A 20727-nucleotide genomic window follows, 5' to 3' on the forward strand; every position below is an offset into this window, starting at 1 on the left:
GCAGAAAAGGCTTTTTTGTGTGTTTCAGTATAGAATTGACTTCAGTTACATATTCCCTTATCCTGCTCCAACCATTCCTGGTTGCTTACCTGTGACTCTGTGGAGCCCACTGTGGGGTTTTTGAAATCTTTTGGATGTTGAAAGTACTCAAATGAGCAGGCAGAGAATGCTGTACCTGTAAGTGGTTTTGTTATCACAGAACTTAATTTCTAGCAGAGTAGTTTTAAGCCCTGGTGTGTGCTGTGAGACAGCAAACTGTCTTAAGTCACTGTAGTACAGCTCGACTGATTTTGTTGAAAACCATCCCATGGTTTCTTAGGGCTCCAAGCTTTCTGAAGAGTTGAAGAGTTTTGCACATAAGTTGGTAATAGTTCAAGTCCTGCAAAAGCATGGGCAGCCATGCAGTTACAGTAAAGAGCTCTCAGGAACATTCATGAGCTCACAGCACAGAGTGGCGCAGCACTGAAGGCAATGCAGCATTTGAGTATCTTGAACTTATCCTGCACAGCTACGTTAATAAACAGCATCTTTCTGGTAAGATGAAACAGGTTATTAAAACACCTGGAAAGATACTGGTGTAGACAGAAGACTGAAGATTAAGGTCACTCAGGATTTGCAAATGGAGCAGTATCAAAGCCAGCCAAAACTTCATTTCATCTGGAATGAAACACCAACTTAGTAATGACACCATTGTTTACATTTGGGTTAGTTTCAGATAAAAGCTGTTTGAAATAATGTGTAAGTCATAGAGAGGTTACTATTACTGGAAATTTACTGAAGAAAAAAAAAGTTTATTTTTAAAGTTCTCAGCCCGTTAGGCTTCAAGCATGGTTCAGAAGGAAGATTATGTACATACTGACTCCAGTCGGAAGGGCTTTGACATTTTACAGGAACACTAATATAGTGAGGCTGTCACAGCTGGTAAAATACAAAAGTAGTAATTTAAAGAAATTCTAGAAGCTAAAAAGGGATCTTTTGCTTCAATTCAGTCAAGTGCAGCTATTTAAGACTTGCCTAGATCCCATCTGTTGAATATAAGGCAACACATACTCAAACAGAAGCTTCTTTAACCAATCATCTCTTTTGCTTTAACATATTGGAAATATTCAAGGTAGATGGTGCCAAGGATGTGACTGCTGGTATGCAAGCCAAAGCACTGCTAAGATTCTCTCAAAACTAAAAATCACTTACAGTAGTGAATCTTCTATTAAAAAATCGATTAAATAAAAAAAAAATTGATGTATTTCATTCTACCAGCTGGGTAATTTTAAAATTTATTAAGACAGTTCCCATAGTTGTATAAACAGGGTTTATTGTACATGTGGAGTTGAAGAAGGAAAGAGGAGAAAGGTATATATTATATATATATGTACAGTGAGCCATTTTAATTAATAAATTCATTCTGTCTTGCTTAATACTGGAAGGAGGGAATGTGTCTGGCACCAAAGAAATTTAAAACTGAAAAAATTTAAAAGCTAAAGTTCTGAAAATTATAAAAACCATGGTCTTATGGAAGGAACTTAAAACATATATACATGGCAATTTAAGTGGTTTGTACACTGAGTGACACAGCTGCATTTGTCTTTAAACCAAATTACCAATTTTCTATTAATAGAACTGGCATTAAAACTATTTAAAAGCTGGAATATAAATAAAAGTTGGAGGGACTGCTCCAGGAACAGCCCAGTAAAGCAACTCACAGTAACTCAGTAGACGTATTCAAGAATACAGTTCCCCTTGAGCATCAGGGAAGTAGGCACTAACTGGGAAATAGTCCAAGTCCTGGTGTTGCAGTTGCACTGGAAGTCCATTTCTTGTTACTGCTGTGCCATACACAATACCTTGTAAAATATACCCCTGATTTCTCTGAAACATGTAGAAACTGTTACGTTGTCTTTCTGAATCCCTTTAAAATAGGATAGATGTTTTCAAATGCTTCATAGATTTCTGCTCGTACTTTAGCACCTGGAAAAAGAGAAGGGATTAAATTAGTTTGTACCTTTCACCAAACACTTAATTTTAGCTTTTAGAATGTGTATTTGAGTGCAACTCTATATAAAACCTATGTGTATCCACAAATCTCTATTTTTACAATCCTTTTTAACACATTTCATACAGAGCTTACATTACCAGCCTTCTCTGTTTAATCTGACAACTGCTAAAACTTTCCCTAGCATCTCTGTGATGATGCTATGTTGCACATGGAATTTTCATATACATAATTTCCACAGGAGACCCAACAACAATGCACAGCCCTGTAGGAGGTATGTGCAGAAAGGCCTAACTGTTTTTGAGAGTGTGAATATCAGGGTGAGGAAGGTCTGGCACTGGAGACCACTGCAGAGGACTGCATTTCCCCACACTGCAGGGACATGATCCTTCTTTTGTCTGTGGGTCTTGTGGGTTTTCTTCTCCACAGTAAGACACAACGTGAGATGAAATGGGAGGGAGTAGGTGGAGCACCCAAGGCTGAGGAGGTCCTAGAGCTCAAGTATCTCCTCTTCTTTGGCTGCTGTATCGTGACCATGGCAGCAGCCCGCAGCCAAGCTGCCAAAGAACAGCTAGCTCAATCACACATACTCAGCCCACAGAAACAAGTCTTTCAGATTTTGCCAGAAAGATCACCTGCATTCTTACAGCTTTTTTGGCACCTGAATACCTGACTAGGGCTCATGATCATTGTTCCTTTGAGCTAGCCAAATGTGCTGTTGCTTTGTGCATTCTCATCTGTTCAGGAATATAGTGCGGGTAGCTCTGTGTGCAGTGGCAGTGCTGAGCTGCAGACTGAGCTGCAGGCTGAGCTCTGGGTGCAGGACCCCCAGGCCATCGGCCTGAACTGCTGAATCTTTGCATAACAAAGCCTGGTGCTGAGCCCTCAAGAAAGCCTGGTCTGACTGTGAGTGGGGTGTGCAGGGAGTCAAGCAGGGCACCTGCTGGCTCGATGGAGCTGCCCACTGTGAACAGGCTTTGGTCCTACTGCAGCCGGTGCAGCTCTGACTGCCAGAGTGGCTGCTGGATGGCTGCACAAGGAAGTTTCCTTAACATCACCATCCACGGAATACTCTATTAACTCTCCTTTCTCAGTACTGTCATCCCTAAAAGAAAAGTACCTGGCAACTTCGGTATCCCTGTGCATTCTCTGTAATACAGTCTAAATCTCGCCTCTTGGAGCAAGATACTGTCTTCACTTACCAGTTAAAACCACTTTTCCAGAAACAAAAATAAGCAGAACAATTCTTGGCTTAATCATTCTGTAGATCAAGCCAGGAAACAATTCCGGCTCATAGCTGTAAGAGAAGAGAGTGAGAGTGTTTACATGTGCTTGCAGACATATGTTCCCATCTATCTTCTGGGCCCAGTCTAGGACTGGGCAGAGCAGATGCTGACTTCCCTGAAACTTGGAGAGGGTAGCAGGGAAGGTAATTTTGACAGGTTCACATTGGGCAACCTCAGTTACACCTGGGGCAGTGCAGAGATGGGAACAAAGATGCAGTTTTCCCTGTGGTGCAAGGGAATAATCTAAACAGATCTCACTCTCTAAGATAGTATGCAACAAGCATGAAACATAAGCAAGCCTTTTTTTACCTGCTGAACTGCTGGTGTGTAAGTACCAATCCTTCCAGTCTGATGGGAAATTTCACATCACAGCTGCCCACCATATTCTGAATTTTAAAATCCAAAAATTTTGCAGGAAAACCCAGTTTCTGAACAACTCTTGCATACTTCCTTGCTGCCAGTCTGGATTGCTCCTCACTGAAGTGAGAAAAGGATATCTGTATTACTGCCTCAGTTAAGTATCACTTCAAGCAAACAGCATTAAACCACAAATACCTAACTGGGGGAAAAAAGTCTGTGTGGAGGGAGAGGGGAGCTCACATGCATAATTTTTACATCCAAAATTAACAACTAGCACTGGTTTCCATGCTAATTTTGGTAATAGGCTCCTGGTCACCATTAGTGTTGCATTCACTGCTTCATGAGAGACAAAACAGTAAATTATAAATCCATACATTTTATACTTTTAAAATATTGACCAGAGTCCCTCTAATGGGACATTAAGACTGTTACTTAAGTTTTCACAGTAGAACAACCTTGAACTACAACTGCTAGAAAATACATATTTCTATAAAAATCAGTCAACTGCCAAAATCTTCTGCTTGATTCAGCCCACACATTCAAACATGGGTTTAACACAACTGCACAGCCTTACATACTGTTGCAGAATTCAGTTTGCTTCAGGTTTGTAAACAGCTGAGGATCTGTTTGCTCCTGATACAGACTAAGACAACTTGAATTTCAAGTGCCACCAGGCAGAGAAAGTGTTTCCCTGTACAGATCTAGTCATTCATCCTGCTCATTAGTATATTCCTTCTGGATTCCTAGCAGACTTCTTCAGAGCAGAGTTCTCTCCAGCCCACAAGAGTTAAACTTATGTCTAGTTTTCAATTCTTGTGCTTCAAAGGTCATGTTAAGAACAGATCAGACTACAGGAACCAGAGATTTGGAGCTCTTGTCCTGTGATGAATGAATCCTTCTGTCACCATCCTTACACTTTAAGCAGTTCCAATGCATAGCTGCTGAATTTTTTAAATTACTAGAAAAAGCAGATAACTGCAAAGCCAAAAAATTGAATACAGTGACCTCTGCAAACCAGTTTATCAGACTGAATGAAAGCACTTCAGAAATAGAACTACCATTTCCCCATGTTAGGAAGTCTCTTCAATCATAAACAGGCATTTTCTGTAGAAATGTGTATAATTTGAAGTAACTGTGAAGCAAGATTAGCTGTACCTGTACAACTTTGATGTGTATATATAAACAAGCATCATGGTACACAAGAAAAGACAGCCTGAATTAGTTTGCTTGTAATGCCTAAACATACCTTTTTGCTCCTGTGCACACCATTTTTCCAGAGCTGAATATCAGTGCAGTAGTACGTGGTTCTCTTATTCTCATAATAACAGCAGCAAAACGCTGAAGTGTGAGCATTGAGACTGTTAGTGACACACTGCTGTCATCATTACATTAAAAACAAATCTGCATCATCTAAGTAGCAAGTTACATTGTAGTGCAAGGAAAACTACGGTCAAACATACTTACAGATCCCTCAAAGTTTACTTGAAATGCTTAAACCATAAGTACCTTCAACCACACACACTGAGAGGCAGAGCCAGGCAGGAAGGATATTTACTGTTGCATTCCTATTCATCTCTCATTACTATATATGCAACATACAAATAATGCTAGCATTTGCATCAGAGCAATAGAAACAATTTTAAAAATAAATTTTTAAAAATTCCTCCATATGTGTTGAAATTTTGTCTCTTCTAAGTAGGATGGAAAACTATCCAAAAAAATTGGGACAGTGTTACAATACCAGCAAACAGAACAGCTGGAGATCAAAGTCCTGTGTAAACAGAAGTCACCTCAGCTACCACAGTAGGACACAGCAGCCCAATTAGCTCTACCTTTTTATTCTAAGTAAGCATTTCCAAATATTCTTAAATTCCTTGAAGCAAGAGATACTGGAAACTGATGTAGGCATACACACACAAACCCCTGTTTGTTATATTTAACTTGGAACAGCTCATAATGCAGTCCCATGAATTGTTCTGCTGACATAACCAAGGCGGTAGCGTGGGTTACCCAACAGCACGTTTGTCAAAATATGACTTAAATAATACAGCCAAGCAACATCTTTCTTTGATAGATGAATGTACTGACTAAGGAGTGTCAGGAGTGTGTTACATAACCCTTCTTTCCCTCTGCCATGGAAAACAGTGTTTCATATTGATTATTCTAGCCTACAAGTTTTACACAGCCACCTACCCCCCTACCCTGGGAGTTACCAAGGCATGCTCAAATTTTTGCTGCGCTAATATCTTACTCACAATTATGTAACAACATCACTGGTATAAGCTTACAGTAACAGTCATTTATCATATATGCCTGCATGCGTGCTTTAACCTTTGAGAGCAGAGTTCAAGTCAACTGCAGCAAAATACTAAATGCTAAAACAAAGAAAACACACACACCCCAGGAAAACTGAAGCCTTCCCAAGACAAGCCAATTCAACTACACAACATCTAAACTTTTATTAGTGTCCAGCTACTGTTGTTGGAAAAGATAACATTTTCAAGAGGAGTCACCCAAAAGAAACATGAAGCAACATAATTTTCTTGATTTAATGCTCCAGGTCCTTTGCTGTTGTTCAGCTGTCCCAAGCTAAAAAGAAGCCACTTATTTAGAACCCCACTACTATTTAGAAGCAGCAGGCAACTTTGAAGTCAATAAAAATCAATTTAACTTTGCTGTTCCACCAAACTTAAGCTATCAGAAGCAATGAGACGGCAGAAGTACTGGGGGAGAACATGAGAGAACAGAGGGGAAGCAAGACTGAAAAATAAGCAAATGCCCTGCGACCATAAGAATTCCAGAGGAGCAGCTAGGTGGAGGAAACCACAGCTCTGGCAGGAGCCCAGGACTTGAATCCTTCTTTCCTTTCTCCTTGTTGGGAGATAGGGAACAAGATTTCATAATCAAACATTTCACAGTAACATGCAAAAAGAGCTCTCTGAGCACTACCAACAAATATACCTATATGAACAGCAGCAGAGGCCAGCTCTACCCCAAAAAGCTTGGCCAGTCTATTACACTGTTGGTTAGGTTTTTTCTAAATCTAACAACTTACAACCTGGTGCACATCACAGCTACCTCAGCATAAAAATGCTTTTTATTAATTTGAACATTCCAAATTTATTAAAATTTCCCTTTTAACTACACTATAAAACTGCATATATAGCAGGTAGGTTTTTCAGTCTATTGCAGCAGCCTGCAGCCACAACCTGTGCCTTTGATATATCTGTTATAGGATGAACTCTAATACATTTCTCTTACCTTGGGATTATATTCAGCATTTCGGGCACGAAGTGCAATAGTTTTTAGGTCAAGTTTGCAACCAAGATTCACTGTGGACACAATATTCCTAAAGACAGATCAGAGAAATATATTAAAAAGACAGGAAGGAATTCATGTGTCTTCCTCATTTTTAACCACACCTGATCAATTTTATTTTTTTTATCATTTTGTTTCTCCAAGCGAGTTTGAATGGCATCTTTCCTACTAACAGGAGCACTGAGCAGTGTTTCGGCTCAGGAACCTCCTTTTGTAGGGCAGAAGCTCCTAAGGCATAATTGCTGATTCCTCCTTATCTGTCAGCTATTATGAAAAGTGTCCCATGAGAAGAATCTCTATTTCAGTTTGGCAGGAAAAATTATTGGTGCTGAGAGCCCTCACCACAATCAGGGAAGCTGCTGGAAACAGGAGAAAATGAGGTATTACCATCTGAAATTTTCCTTGCTATGCCCTTCAAGGAAGAAGGTGCAGAACTAAGTGGGAATGACCCAGGAGGTAAACCCATTGCCAGGAGATGGGATAGCGAGTCTCCAGAAAGTTTAAAAGAAGATCCTAGATAAAAAATTTTGTTTTCTGGGAAAACCCTGAAATGTAAAGGTCCTCAGTGAGGGAAAAAAAATGAAAAATATGAGAAAACTACTCTTTCAATTCATGTTACCAACCATTTCCCTTTGTCTCTTCCATAGATTTCTGAAATAGTCTCTTTAAAGCTGAAGTTCACTGAAAATATTTCCATACCTAAACTTAGAACTAGTTCTAGGGCTTTTTCCCTTCTCAGTGTTAGCCATGCGTTGGAAAAGAGAACATCATGAACTCCTAAAGTGCAAGGACTTAAAAGTCAGGATGGTGTTAAATGAAGACATATATAACCCTCCACTGGTATGCTTCAAAGATGTACCGTTGACAAATCACTAAGAAACTGTTTATATTACTACATGGTTTAGTAATGAAGCTAAGCTAAAATTAAAAGCAAAAATCACTCATATTGCTACAGGAGACTCGTAAATTCTCAGGACCTCCCTTCCCACCAAAATGTAGTACCTAACTCCTGATGTGACTTTGGTCCTAAGTCTTAAAAGGGCTGAAAAAGGACATGATGCACTAGCATAGGGGCACTCACTGTAGTTGTGGCACTATGCCAGAGCTCTCTGATGCCGGTGTTGCAGGAGTTATTGGAGTCATTGGAGTCATTGGAGAGGGGTACAGAGGTGTGGTTCCTGGTAAAGGGGCTGTGGTAAGAGTCTGTGAATGGAAGAGCTGGGGGGTTTGACCAGACGTTCCCTGTGTCGCTTGCTGTGACGTGGATTGCTGTGCTGCTTGCTGCTGCTGCTGCTGCTGCTGCCGCTGCTGTTCCTCCAATATGGACAGACTGTTGGTGCTCTGGACAGGCTGCGGTGTCAGTCCTGTGCCATACGGCATCATCGGGCTAAAAATTGGAATTCCTGGAGTCATTGCACCCTACAGAAGAAAACGTGACACAGAAACCACAGTTCATGTTGACTCCATTGTGTTTTCAAGAGACAAAGTTTTCAGGAGGAGTCTAAAAATAAATCTGTTAGCTGAGCTGCTCATATCAAACCTGAAGCATATAGCAGTAAATCATTAAAAACAGAAAATCCTTGAAAATGCAGCTGTTCTATCGAATAAAATACTACCCCATAGGAACCTAGGGACATGACATGCTTCTCACACTACCTTGCAAGCATGTCTCAATGTTGACCCACAACTGAACTTGAAATTGTTTGAACACCAACTGTGCTCACTGTACCCAGTGCATTCATAGCCAGCAACAATCCATTATGTACATAGTTTAAGGAGCAACCACCAAAATTAAATTAATCCTTCCAATTTGTCAGTCACATTTCAACTTAGAGCAACCCCATTAAGAAATCCCACATATGTTCTTACACTCTATGTGTAAGAAACTGCATGTTTCTCATACTTCTGGATATAGACATCAATGGTTTTAAAATTCTGCTTCATACTATTAATACTATAATATTATTCTATACCTAGCAGAATTTTTCAGATCTGCAAACAAAAAACATGAAGCTACATGCAAGAAACAGAAAATGCTTTCATTAAAGAAATTCAGATCATAGTTGCATCTTAAATAATTTGTTTTTACCTGAGGGGAGGCTAGGCCTTGAGCGTAGGGTGGCAAACTGTTGTTCTGATCCATGATTCCAGTTATTTCTTTGGTGAGGCCAGAAGTACTTCCTTCAACTAATTTAAATAAACCTTGAATCCTAGAGGGTTTTTAACTGTTTAAAACATTCCAGCAAAGTAGCTTTTAAAGCCAAGCTGAAAGTGTTAGGAAAACATCAGCTCCAGAGAAATACGTTATGAGTCTAAAACACTAACCAAAGCCTGGAAAGAAAAAAAGTAATATCTTGAGAATAATATCTAAACACAAACCCAAAAGTAAACCTATCAGCTGCTGACTCAGATAAGAGACACCCACGTACAAAAACATGTAAGAACATTCACGCGTATGCACACACACATGCACAATCCATAAAAATAACCTTTTTCAGGCATGCTCCATAGAAACTTTGCAGCATGATTCTGCTGGAGTCCCTGGCAGGTTACCTGACTCACATCGGCAGGCCTCTGTCTAACCAAACCCTCCTGCACAAACAGCTCAAGCTGTTAATGCTCATTCTACTGCGAGCTTTGCTTTACCTGGAAAAGCACTGATTTTTTTAGAATTTAATTCCCCCGACTACTAACTGACAAGCTTAGTGACACATTATTTGTAAGTCTCTTCCTAGCCATTTTAAAGCTTGGCCTTTCAAAAAAAAATTATTTTTTTTCTATGAGAAAAGCATGGCTGGTCAAATCAGAGCTAGGAAAACCTCTTCCATCCAATTCCATAAAATAAAGCACTAACAGATTTCAAACTGCAATGACATGCATTTCACGAGAAAAAAAGAAATATGTGAAAACCAATTTCCAGTATACAAGTGAAACGTACAATGATTTTCTTTTAACTGTATTTCTATTGCTGTGTTATGGAAATAAACAACAAGTGGAGAATTTAAATGTTATGATACCAATGATATAAAATATTTTCCCATTAATCTGTAAGTTCCTTAACTATTGCTGAGAAATATTCAAGGTCATTATCAAGCCAGAGGTAGGCCACCTCAAAAGCTGAAGACAGCCTATTCAGCCTCTCTTTTTTTTAAGATATGAGAGCTGAGAATTACATTGATATTTACACTGCAGCTAAAAAGGCCTGCTTTTTTCCACCCATGACCATAAGATATTATCATCTTTACCCCTACCAAAGGTATCAAGCAGAGCACCCAGGTTTTACAACGGGGGTACATTAGAAGCCTAAACATTATCCTGGAAGAAAAAAAATCAACTCCTCGACAGCCGAGCTGTTTAATAAGAAAGCTGGATACCAGGCATGCCAAAACCTGCAGCCAGGGCACCGTCTACGCAGAGGTCCCTCCCGTAACCACTCAACGCGGCTTGCTCGGATTTCCACTACAAACGTCGGGCGACGTTTTCATCGAGGGAACAGAGTCCAGAAGCAGGAGACAGCCCGGAGGAGGCACCGACCCACCCCCGAGGCCCCTTGCGGGCTCTCCACCAGCCACACAGCAGCGCTCGGCGTGCGGCCACAGCCTGCCCGCACGCCCCAGCCCTCCGCGCTCCCCATCCAACACCGACCCCAGCCCCGCGCAGCCCCCGCCCCGCTCCCGCCCGCCCTCGCAGGGTCCCGCCGCTGCCCGCGCCCATCCCGCGGCCGCCGCTCGCCCCCGAGCCGCGGCGAGGGAGAGAAAGGCGGCCGTCGCCTCCCCGCCGCGGGAGTCCCTCCCCGCTCCCCCCGCCGCGGCTCAGGCCGCCCCGGAGGTGCGGAGCCAGCCCGGCCCGCGCACCGTCCCCGCCCTCCAGGCCCGGCCTGCCCCGCACCATCGCGGCCCCAGCGGCAGCCGGCGGCCCGTCCGCGGGCAGCGGGGCGAGCGGCGGCCGCGGGGCAGCGGCGGGCGCTCGGTACCTGGCGCTCGCTCCGCTCCCGCCGCGCTCAGCGCCCGCCGGAGCCCGGCCGCGCCCCGCCCCCGCGCCACCGGCGCGCCCGGCGCGTCACTTCCCGCCGCCAGCGGGACAAGAGCTTTCGCAGGGAAGAGCCTTCAGAAATTAAACAAGGACAAGTGCAGGGTCCTGCACCTGGAAAGGAATAACCGTATGCAGCAGGACAGGCAGAGGGCCAACCTGCTCGGAAGCAGCTCTGCGGTGAAGGACCTGGGGGTCCTGGTGGACAACAGGCTGTCCGTGAGCCAGCAGTGCCCTTGTGGCCAAGAAGGCCAATGGTGCCCTGGGATGCCCTGGGAAGAGCATTGCCAGCAGCCCTGGTGAGGCCACATCTGCAGTGCTGTGTCCTGTTATGGGCTCCTCAGGACAGGAGAGACATGGAGCTCCTGGAGCAAATCCAGCAGAGGGCTATAGAGATGATTAAGGGACTGGAGCATCTCTCTTATGAGCAAAGGCTGAAGGGCTTGGGCCTGTTCAGCCTTGAGAAGAGATGACTGAGAGGGGACCCCGTTAATGTGTATAAATATCTAAAGGGTGGATGTGAAAAGGATTCAGCCGGGTTCTTCTTGGTGGTGCCAAGCAATAGGACTAGAGGCAGTGGGTAGATACTGATGCACAGGAAGTTCCACCAGAATATGAGGAAGAACTTCACTGTGCAGGTGACTGAGCACTGGAATAGATTGTCCGGAGAGGTTGTGGAGTCTCCCTCACTGGAGATGTTCAAGAACCATCTGGACACAATCCCGTGCCAGGTCCTCTGGGATTACCCTGCTCGAGCAGAAAGGTTGCACCAGATCACCCCCTGTGGTCCCTTCCAGCCTGATGGATCCTGTGAATCTGTGGGGGTCCCTGGCAGTGCAGCAGGCCCTCACAGAGGCTGTGGTTCCTCACGTTGGAGCTGTACAGAGTTCCACACTGCGGTGCATGCCACCTTCGGGTCTCGCTGCTGTGTGTGCACATGGAGACTGCAGCCACCACAGTTTTGCTTCCCAAGCACAGCAACACACTTCTCCCCAGGAGCACCACATGTGTTCCCTGCATCTCACTGTCCCCCCTCCATCCTTCTCCCCTAGCACCTCTTTGAACTTCTATCCCAGCCCTTCCTGCTTGTTTCCACTTGAGCCATGGTGCCTGGCACTACGCCCCATGGTGAGACCCCATCTGGAGTACTATGTCCAGCTCTGGGGTCCTCAGCACAAGAAAGACCTGGACCTGTTGGAGCAAGTCCAGAGGAGGGCCATCAAGATGCTTAGAAGGATGAAGCATCTCTTCTATGAGGAAAGGCTGAGATAATTTTGATTATTCAGCCTGGATAAGAGAAGGCTTCAGGGTGACCTACTAGAAAGGTGGAGAGGGACTTTTCACAAAAGCATCCAGTGACAGGGCAAGGGGGAATGGCTTCAAACTGAAAGAGAGACGGTTTAGATTAGATATTACGAGGAAGTTCTTTGCTCTGAGGGTGGTGGGGCACTGGCACAAGCTGCCCAGGGAAGTTGTGGATACCCATCCCCGGAAGTGTTCAAGGCCAGGCAGGATGGAGCTCTGAGAAACTTGGTCTGGTGAAAGGTGTCCCTGACCGTGACAGGGAGTTTGGGACTAGATGATCTTTAAGGTCCCTTACAACTCCAACCCATGATTCTATGATTCCCGACCCTTGCTCTTCACAGCAGTTCCAAAGGCGCTCTCTCCTAAAGAGCAGGAGCCACCCTGCTGCCCACCCGCCCAAACATGAGGGGTGTTTGATGGCCTCACCACGGCCACTGATCAGCCTGTGTGTTTCCACGAGAGGGCACGCAGGTGGCAGCGCTTGGCAGCGCTTGGACAAGAGGCGGTGCCGACGCTGCCCGGGGGCCCAGGCACACACCTTGCCCACCGGCGGGCTCCGCTCCAGAGCGGTCCCGCCGCCCTCCGGCCAGGGCAAGGCGCTCGCCGCCCGGCAGAGCAGCCGAGAGGAGGCGGTGCTGCCTTCCCCGAGCGGCTCCGCTTCCGCCTCCGGTGCCGCCATTTCGTCGTGAGACAGCAGCGATCGGGCCGCCGCGATGCTGTCCACCGCGGGACACGGGCCCTCCCCGCCCGGGACGGGCTACGAGCTGGAGGCGCCCGTGCAGCACTATCGCTTCTCGCCATACACCTTCAACGGAGGGTGAGGGGCCGGGGCGGGGAGCGGGCGGGACGGGACACCCTCGGCCCGAGACAGGGCGCCCAGGGGAGAGCGGCTCCAGGTTGGGCCTGCCTCGCCTTGCTCCTGCCTCCCCCCGGTGCTCAGTGCGGGTTTATCTCCCCTCACGGTCTCGTCTTTGTAGAGAGAGCGGCAGCACAAAGAGGAGCTGGGCTTGGGCTTGCCTTGAGTCCTTGCAGCCTTTCAGGGTGTTCTTGCCTGTCCGTGTGGCTTTTGGGACGCTCGGGCTCCCTAAACTTTGACTGGTCTTAAAGTACGCATCTTTTGTCTCCCGCAGAGTCGTTTCTTTATAGTGTCTTACGAAACCCAGGTAATGGTCCTGTTACAGACTCACAGAATAGTTAGGGTTGGAAGGGACCTCTGGAGATCATCCAGTCCAACCCCCCTGCCAAAGCGGGGTCACCTCGAGCAGGTGACGCCAGAACGCGTCCAGATGGGTTTGAATGTCTCTAGACAGGCAGACTCCATGGCTTCCCTGGGCAGCCTGTTCCAGTGCTCTGCCACCCTCAATGTAAAGAAGTTCTTCCTCTTGTTGCGGTGGAACTGCTTGTGTTTTAGTTTATGGCCACTGCTCCTTGTCCTGTTGCTAGTAAATTTGTAACTGGGTTGAACGCTACCTTGCTGTAACTTTTAAAGTCAGGTGGTGTTTTACACACCTGAGTTGGTGACATGATCTGGCCAGGTAGGTTTTTTTTGTCTTATGATGACTACTGTTTTTTAAAAGGCATCTCTTTGTAACTTAATGGTGATCACAAAACTAGTTGTTAGGAAGTAATAACACCAGATTTAAAAAGCGGTGTTTATGTAAGTGTAATTATACTGTTGCTTAGTACTTTGCTTGTTTTAGAAGGATGAATCATTGTCAGGCAAATAAAATACCTCATCCATTTGGTCTGTTTCTTGTCTGGTGTAGAGTCTCTGTTTTACCAAGTTTCCATACAGTTTAAATCAAAGTAGAGGGCCACGTGCATATATTTTCTTCAGTGTGTCTAGCGTCTTCTTCCTTTAGTGTTGTGTAGAGATGTGCATAGTGGGAAGAATAGCAAGGAACATAAGATGCTTGACAAAACGTGAGTCTGATTGTAGAATTACTATCTAGTTTGTTTCTGTGTTGCCTGAGAAGATACTTGTGCTGAAGGTCATGATTTATCAATTCTCTTTTTTAAGGACTGTGCTGGCGATTGCTGGAGAAGACTTCTGTATTGTTGCCTCTGACACGCGTCTGAGTGAAGGCTATTCAATTCACTGCCGGGACAGTCCAAAATGCTACAAGCTGTAAGTCCAGATCTGCAAGGATTGAAAAAGATGGAAAATCTTTTGTATTGCTGACCATGTCACCTGCATCCTGCTTTAAGCAGAATTCTTAGAAGAAAAAGCACAGTAACAAAGTAGATTTTGGGGTCATGGTGACCCTTGCTGTAATGCAAGATGTGATGTGATATTGTAAATATAGCCAGATTTCTTGTTTCATGCTCTTGAAGTTAACTGAGAACGGAACTTTTTTTGTACAATACAAACCTTAATGTGGGTTTTTTTGGCTGGATAATCAGAAGAATTTTTAACTTAACTGTAGCAAAATTTAATCCTATGACAACTCACTCTGCTTCATCAGAAGACCTGGTGATGGTACGCAAGTGTGCCCACTGCTGCCAGTTGTAGTGTGTCTCTCTAGTTAACTACCTGGCACTTTGCAGAGGTAAACCTATTAGTTGTTCCATTTTTGAACTTTCTATGCTCATTTTATGCTTAGTTTGACTCACCTGGGTAGCATCTCCTTGGTGTACAACTACATATTGTATTTATGTTCATTTTACTGCAGCAGGTGCTTGCCTTGTAGGCTGTCATCAACTGTGTAAACATTTTTTGTCTTGTGCGTTATTATTTCTTTTTCTAATTGATGACATGAGATCAAAATAACTTAGGTTTCTCCTGGCTAACTTGTTACTCTATGTTTGACTCTCTGATACTGCCCAAATGTACTCTGGTACAGTATACATACTGCATATGATGGCTTTGTGTAATTCTAGTGACAGGCTGAGGGGAGATTTTGTTTAAAGATGTTTTCTGAATGACTGCTTTGGGTTGGTCTGCGGGTGTTTATGTTTCTAGACTCTTTTCTATTTCCTAGAATTAATATTCCAAGTGTGTGTTCCCGTGGTTAGTGTTTATAAAACATTTGAAAACTGAGCGGAGAGCTAAGCTTCTCTGATGCATCTGCAGCCAGATCACTTCTGTTGCGCTGACACAGAAAGCCACCAACACCATAAATGTCATGTAACCATCCTACAAGCTTAATGCAGCCCTCTGGTCCAATTGAGTAAAAATTGGACTGAGTGATAGGATCTGTGGCTCCTCAGTATAAAATGGATCTTCTAGCAAGACTGAATTGCTACAGCTGGAGTCAGGGGTGCATGAAGAAATGGAGAATTTCTTTTTGTCAGTCTTACTGACAGTTGAAGAAGGAAGTGGGTTGAAGAAAGACGTCTGCGTGGTCCTGTGTTTAATGAGTCCTCTCTAAGATGTAGGTTGCAGGTGTCTTTCATACACCACAGATCTGTTAGTACATTTTAGACAACTTTTTGGCAGCATTACAAAAACTGAAAATACATTTGGTGTTTTCATAATAACTTGCTATGTAAGAAATTGCTGTTGTTCATGCTAAGTCTAAAATTGCAACAAAATTTTATGTTTTTCAGAACAGAACAAACGGTCATTGGATGCACTGGTTTCCATGGGGACTGCCTTACCCTTACTAAAATTATTGAAGCCAGATTAAAGGTAACTACCTATCCTATTTTATTTAGAAACTTAGATTCCTAATATTACACTTGAGACTGATAATAAGGTAAATTTTAAACATAGCTTCTGCTGGTTTTTTTCAAGTGTTTGTATTATAACTGTTTCGCTAGTGAAAGATCTGGCAGGGAAAATTGGTGCTGTGTTCTTACTAAGTGTGACACCACAAATTTATGGAATGGAAGAGCTGGAGAAGATATTGTTAATGAGGCAACACCTATTAATTACAAAACTTTGAAGATGTGTTAATCTCTGGCTTGTAAAAAGACTATACCATTTAGACCAAGGTGTTTTCACTGATGGTGCTGGTTAATTTTGCTTAGCATCAGATTCTTCTGTAGTGAGGTTACAGAAAATGTAATTCTGATTGAATGTCAGCTTTAGTGTTTGACTTTCTTCTTGGATGTGCTCTACCACTGGCAGATGTACAGGCATTCCAACAACAAGACCATGACTACTGGGGCTATTGCAGCAATGCTGTCTACAATCCTGTATTCTCGACGTTTCTTTCCCTACTATGTTTACAACATAATTGGTGGACTTGATGAAGAGGGTAAGACTTTAAACAGAAAAACAAAAAAAAAAACAAAAAAAAAAAAAAAGAGAGGCTGAATTTCTGTGGATGGATAGCTATTGCTTTACATCTCAGTTGTAGTGATTGAATAACAAAGTTTGTGTTCCTATTCCTAACACCTGCCTTTAGGCATTATGGTACTTATATCTGGCTTGTTTCCTAGTTTTTGTAACTCACTTGATCTTTCATCTCTAAAGGTCTGAAAGTATAAAAACTACGTTATAATTATTTGATTACAAATAAAATCTCTGAGGTGAAATAATTTGTACTTTAGACTGGAAAATTTTACAACAGTTTTGCTGGATTTCTTAATTGCATCTTTAAAGTAGATGTCACCAGTAAAATTGTATATGTTTTACTCAGACCTGTGAGTGTGGTAAAGGCTATTAAATACGAAGACTTACTCCAGAGACAGGTTTCCACAAAGTTATTTTTAAATATTAACTGACCTCTAATGAAAATCATGACTTCTACACCGAAGCTGTAGTTTAATATACAGCCCTTCCTGGACTTACTGGGCTCCTGTCCAGTGATTTGGTTGAGTTGCTGAAATACTGTGTTCTCTGGCTTTGAGAAGGAGCTCAGAGGTGGTCTTGTCTGGATAATTTTAGCCATTGCCTGCAGTTTGTTTTTACCATTAAGTTACACTGCTTTCCCAGTCTTGCTAAGACATGTCTGTGATTTGTGGGATCTGGCAGGGGATTAGTCTGCCCTGGATAATGGTAAATCTCAGATTATAAGGGTGTGTAGCAGCTGATCAGAATCAGAGCGCAGGTTTGCTTGCATGGACTAAATTTAGGTCCAGCAAGATTGATTTTTGATTTGACTGGCTTTCTCAGGGCTGTTCAGCTCCTGTGCTGTGCTGGCAAGGGCACTGGCCAGTTAATTGAATCGGGTGCAGCCTGTCTGAGCAGAAAGGTTGGGCTTGGCCACCTCCTGCATTCTGACTGGCATGTCCTCATCAAACCCCGATGCTTCAGAGCCACAGTGCTTCTGTATCTCTGATGTTGGTGCAAGCCAGTAAACTGCACAGCCTGGCCTGGCTTCAGAGGGAAGTGTGCAACAGACCAGAGCATCATCCCTGGTTCTGGGAGTGCGATGCAGAGGCATCCAAGCATGCTTTCTGGAGGTAATTCAAGAAGTGTATAGTTCAAGAATGAGGTCTGAGCTGCCTGTCTGTGTTAGCCTTGGAACCTCTGGGGCTCTTTGTGCAGCACTACACTCTAGCACATTTTTCTGCTTTGATTATTCTGCATCAGCACTTTTTCTGTGGTAAGTACTGTAGGAAACATCTGTTGGACCATGGTTGTGGCTTAAATAGAGAAAATAACCTTGGCCACAGCCATAGTGAGTTTGCTGTACAAAGCATCATCTGAACATACTCAGTGTTGTTTGGTAAAAGTTTACTGGGATCTGCAATGTTCCAGACACTGCTTGTCCAGAGAGCTGGTTTTGTTAAAAATGCTTATCAGTATTGAGTATCTTTCTGAATTGTGATTACATACTACTTTTTTTTTTTTTTTTTTTTTTTTTTCAGGGAAGGGAGCAGTTTATAGCTTTGATCCGGTGGGCTCCTACGAGAGAGATTCTTACAAAGCAGGTGGATCAGCAAGTGCCATGCTGCAGCCTCTGCTGGATAACCAGGTAAAACAGCTTGTTGGGTTTTGTTTTGGTTGTTTTTTTCCTTATCTCAGTAAACATTTGCGACATTCAGATTAATGTAGCTTAACTTCTGGGGAATACTACTTTTGGGAGAAGTTTTAAATCTGTTACAAGTAGGATTTGTTAATCTGTACATTTATAAATTATGTGACTTTACTTTCTCAGGAGAAATCAAAGTTTTGCTTTGGGATCTCTTCAGGTTTTTAATACGTTATTAATAGTGCAGTGCCTGTTCAAAAGACAGAAATGTTTTAATTGGGGAGTTTCTCATAGAAGTTGTTTGGAGGTTTTTTTCCTGGGTTTTGGGAGTCTTTTCTTGGCCAATAACATAAATATGCCTGTTACTTAGCATGAATTAATACCAAATTAAGAACACAGAATTAATACATACATTTTATCATTTAACATACTCTTGGTTAAGTCTTCAGTTTTATACAACTCAGATAACCATTTTCCACTAAGAATGTTCTTACATAAAACTGCTGGAAACTTATTCAGCTAAATCTGTGTAAAATACTTGAATATTTTCATATTTAGTTGAAGCTGTTAATGATTGAATGGGAGAGATACCAAAACATGTTTTACTCGTTTTAATTTTTTGACATTGGTGTTGGTATTTAGTCACTTGAGCCTGATGTCAACACAACTTTGTGCTTACAAAAGTGGTGAGCATTCTTGACTCTTACTTGAGAAAGGAGTAGAATCTTTCCTTTTTTTTTAAACTTTATTAACTGAAGGAAATATCTTCTGCAAAAACCAAGTTGTCATAAGCAATTTTTTATTGCTTATGGGTTTCAGGAAAAACATGTGACTCTTCTCCTTTACCTGTTCCGATGCTTAAGTTGGCACTTATATTTATGAGCTAACTTACACTATTTAGTAGGACCAGATGTGTTCCAATATAGACTTAGTTTTGAAGTCTAAGTATCTTAAGGAATATTTGCTTTTAACAAATGTTCCTAACTGGAGCTGGCCAGAGAAAAAAAGCTCGTGCAGTTCTGATACTGCCGACCCAGTGAGAAGTTTGTGAGGAATTAGATCAGATCCAAATGTTCATTGTGATCTTGTATATGCTGAATGAGCAGGAGGAGCTTTGCTGGCTGTGCATTGGATGTGCTTCTAGTTAATTTTCTAAGAGTCCTGGTATTGGCAAAGCTCTCAACTATAAACTGTGTGGAGAAATGCGTTTTCAGCTTTTGGTTTTTTAAAATAGACAAGCCATTTTTAGTAATTCACCTAAATCTGTTCATTCTACTGCAGAGACTGAAACAGTTTTCATAGATGGATAAAATGCATTTTCATCTTTTCTTAGATTGGCTTCAAGAACATGCAAAATGTGGAACATGTACCTCTGACCCTGGAAAAGGCTTTGCAGCTGGTTAAGGATGTCTTCATTTCTGCTGCTGAGAGAGATGTGTACACTGGGGATGCACTTAAGATTTGCATTGTCACAAAAGATGGAATTAAAGAGCAAACTATCCAGTTACGAAAAGACTAATTCAGTTCGTGTGTAAGCAAGTAATGTATGATGTACGATTTACCTGTGCTATGAAGACATTTGTCTCATTAAACTTTTTTCAAGAAGTTCAACTACTCTGATGCTGAGTATTTTGTCTTTGTTAGAAGTAGTAGTATTTTTTAGAAACCAGAGCAGTTCATGGTAAGGAAGCAGCTAAAAGTTACAATTCAGTTTCCTTATTCTCATCTTAATCTATTGATCAGTCTAATTCTAATGCAAATTCAATCCCCTTCTCACACTCCCTTATGCTGCAATATGAGGGAGTTTAAACTTAGTAAAATTTAGGTTCACAGACTATTCTGATAATTCTTTCAGTTCAGCCTTGGTTTAGTGAGTAAAGCATTTTCTCTGTTCATGCTGCCTTTTTTGCGCTTCATAGCTTGCTTTTCCTGTCTTCTCCTTTATTTCTCTGACATGCTGTCGTGACATTTGACTTCTGTGTACTTACTTGCAAAGACTGTATGGGTCACCTGAAGCCAGTATCACTGTGTTAGAGGGAAGAATGCTAAATGGAATCTTTCAGAGTTTGGTCCTGGACTCTGCATCTGGGCTCACTTCTGTGTGTTTCTGTTTGGTTAATGCCCAGAATTTGAAGCATTGTTCCCTTCTGGCTACTGATGGCAAATAACTTAGTCTGGAGATTCCTTGAGTGCCTTTTAATGCCTGGGGCTTTTGTTAGCCCTACTACTGCTTTTGATTCTTGGGAAATTGCATCAAGCGTAGTTTGTTTGATGTGCTGTATCACGTCCCTGGAACTTGCCTTCAGTACTAGGACCTTTAGAAAAATGGGGCTGCATCATCAAGGGTTAGATAATTTTCTCTTGTCCAAGAATCCTTTCACAGTCTGTAGCTCTTTAAAAAAAGACATATAAAATATCTTGTTGCTTGAGGTGGCATAGTTGCTCCTTAAAAGAACAATCTTGCTGATGTGCTTGACCCTATGGTAGCCTTGTCTCCTGTTTGGATGTGTGTTTTGGGTACTATGTGTTACTCTTAGCTCTGGCTGTCTTCACCAGCGATGGTAGTCTCAGGCTT

At 42.8% G+C, this 20727-nt stretch overlaps 2 protein-coding genes across 4 annotated transcripts; one reads left to right on the plus strand and one right to left on the minus strand.

Annotated features, from left to right (window-relative positions):
• Positions 1-770: 770 nt before the first annotated feature.
• Positions 771-10980, minus strand: LOC125323476 (TATA-box binding protein). 3 transcript variants are annotated; one of them, XM_048298490.1, is made up of 8 exons: positions 10928-10980; positions 9044-9285; positions 8036-8373; positions 6898-6985; positions 4883-4974; positions 3586-3753; positions 3193-3287; positions 771-1965 (listed from the first exon to the last, which is right to left on the minus strand). In XM_048298490.1, the coding sequence occupies exons 2-8, from the start codon at positions 9095-9097 to the stop codon at positions 1886-1888; spliced, it is 915 nt and encodes a 304-aa protein (XP_048154447.1). In that variant the 5' UTR covers positions 9098-9285; positions 10928-10980; the 3' UTR covers positions 771-1885. The 3 variants fall into 3 exon arrangements, with proteins under 3 accessions (XP_048154447.1, XP_048154448.1, XP_048154446.1); XM_048298491.1 differs by lacking the exon at positions 10928-10980 and adding an exon at positions 10329-10575; XM_048298489.1 differs by lacking the exon at positions 10928-10980 and having other exon boundaries at positions 9044-10575.
• A 1945-nt stretch (positions 10981-12925) lies between these two features.
• PSMB1 (proteasome 20S subunit beta 1) lies at positions 12926-19763 on the plus strand. The gene is made up of 6 exons (XM_048298965.1): positions 12926-13105; positions 14309-14416; positions 15838-15919; positions 16361-16490; positions 18049-18155; positions 19486-19763. Exons 1-6 carry the CDS (start codon positions 13002-13004, stop codon positions 19669-19671), a joined length of 717 nt encoding a protein of 238 aa, XP_048154922.1. The 5' UTR covers positions 12926-13001; the 3' UTR covers positions 19672-19763.
• The last annotated feature ends 964 nt before the right edge of the window (positions 19764-20727 follow it).

Source organism: Corvus hawaiiensis, chromosome 3 (genome assembly GCF_020740725.1).
Source record: "Corvus hawaiiensis isolate bCorHaw1 chromosome 3, bCorHaw1.pri.cur, whole genome shotgun sequence".
Lineage (NCBI taxonomy): Eukaryota > Metazoa > Chordata > Aves > Passeriformes > Corvidae > Corvus > Corvus hawaiiensis.

What these genes read in the sequence shown, in the direction of transcription:
- LOC125323476 (XM_048298490.1), bottom strand. Translation starts at nt 9,097, where the DNA reads ATGGATCAGAACAACAGTTTGCCACCCTACGCTCAAGGCCTAGCCTCC. An exon ending in ATGCTGAATATAATCCCAAG is followed by an intron (nt 4,975 to 6,897) that starts GTAAGAGAAATG and finishes CTCACACTTCAG; the next exon opens with CGTTTTGCTGCTGTTATTAT. An exon ending in TGGAAAAGTGGTTTTAACTG is followed by an intron (nt 1,966 to 3,192) that starts GTAAGTGAAGAC and finishes CTCTTTTTCCAG; the next exon opens with GTGCTAAAGTACGAGCAGAA.
- PSMB1 (XM_048298965.1), top strand. Translation starts at nt 13,002, where the DNA reads ATGCTGTCCACCGCGGGACACGGGCCCTCCCCGCCCGGGACGGGCTAC. An exon ending in AGTCCAAAATGCTACAAGCT is followed by an intron (nt 14,417 to 15,837) that starts GTAAGTCCAGAT and finishes TATGTTTTTCAG; the next exon opens with AACAGAACAAACGGTCATTG. An exon ending in AGCCTCTGCTGGATAACCAG is followed by an intron (nt 18,156 to 19,485) that starts GTAAAACAGCTT and finishes ATCTTTTCTTAG; the next exon opens with ATTGGCTTCAAGAACATGCA.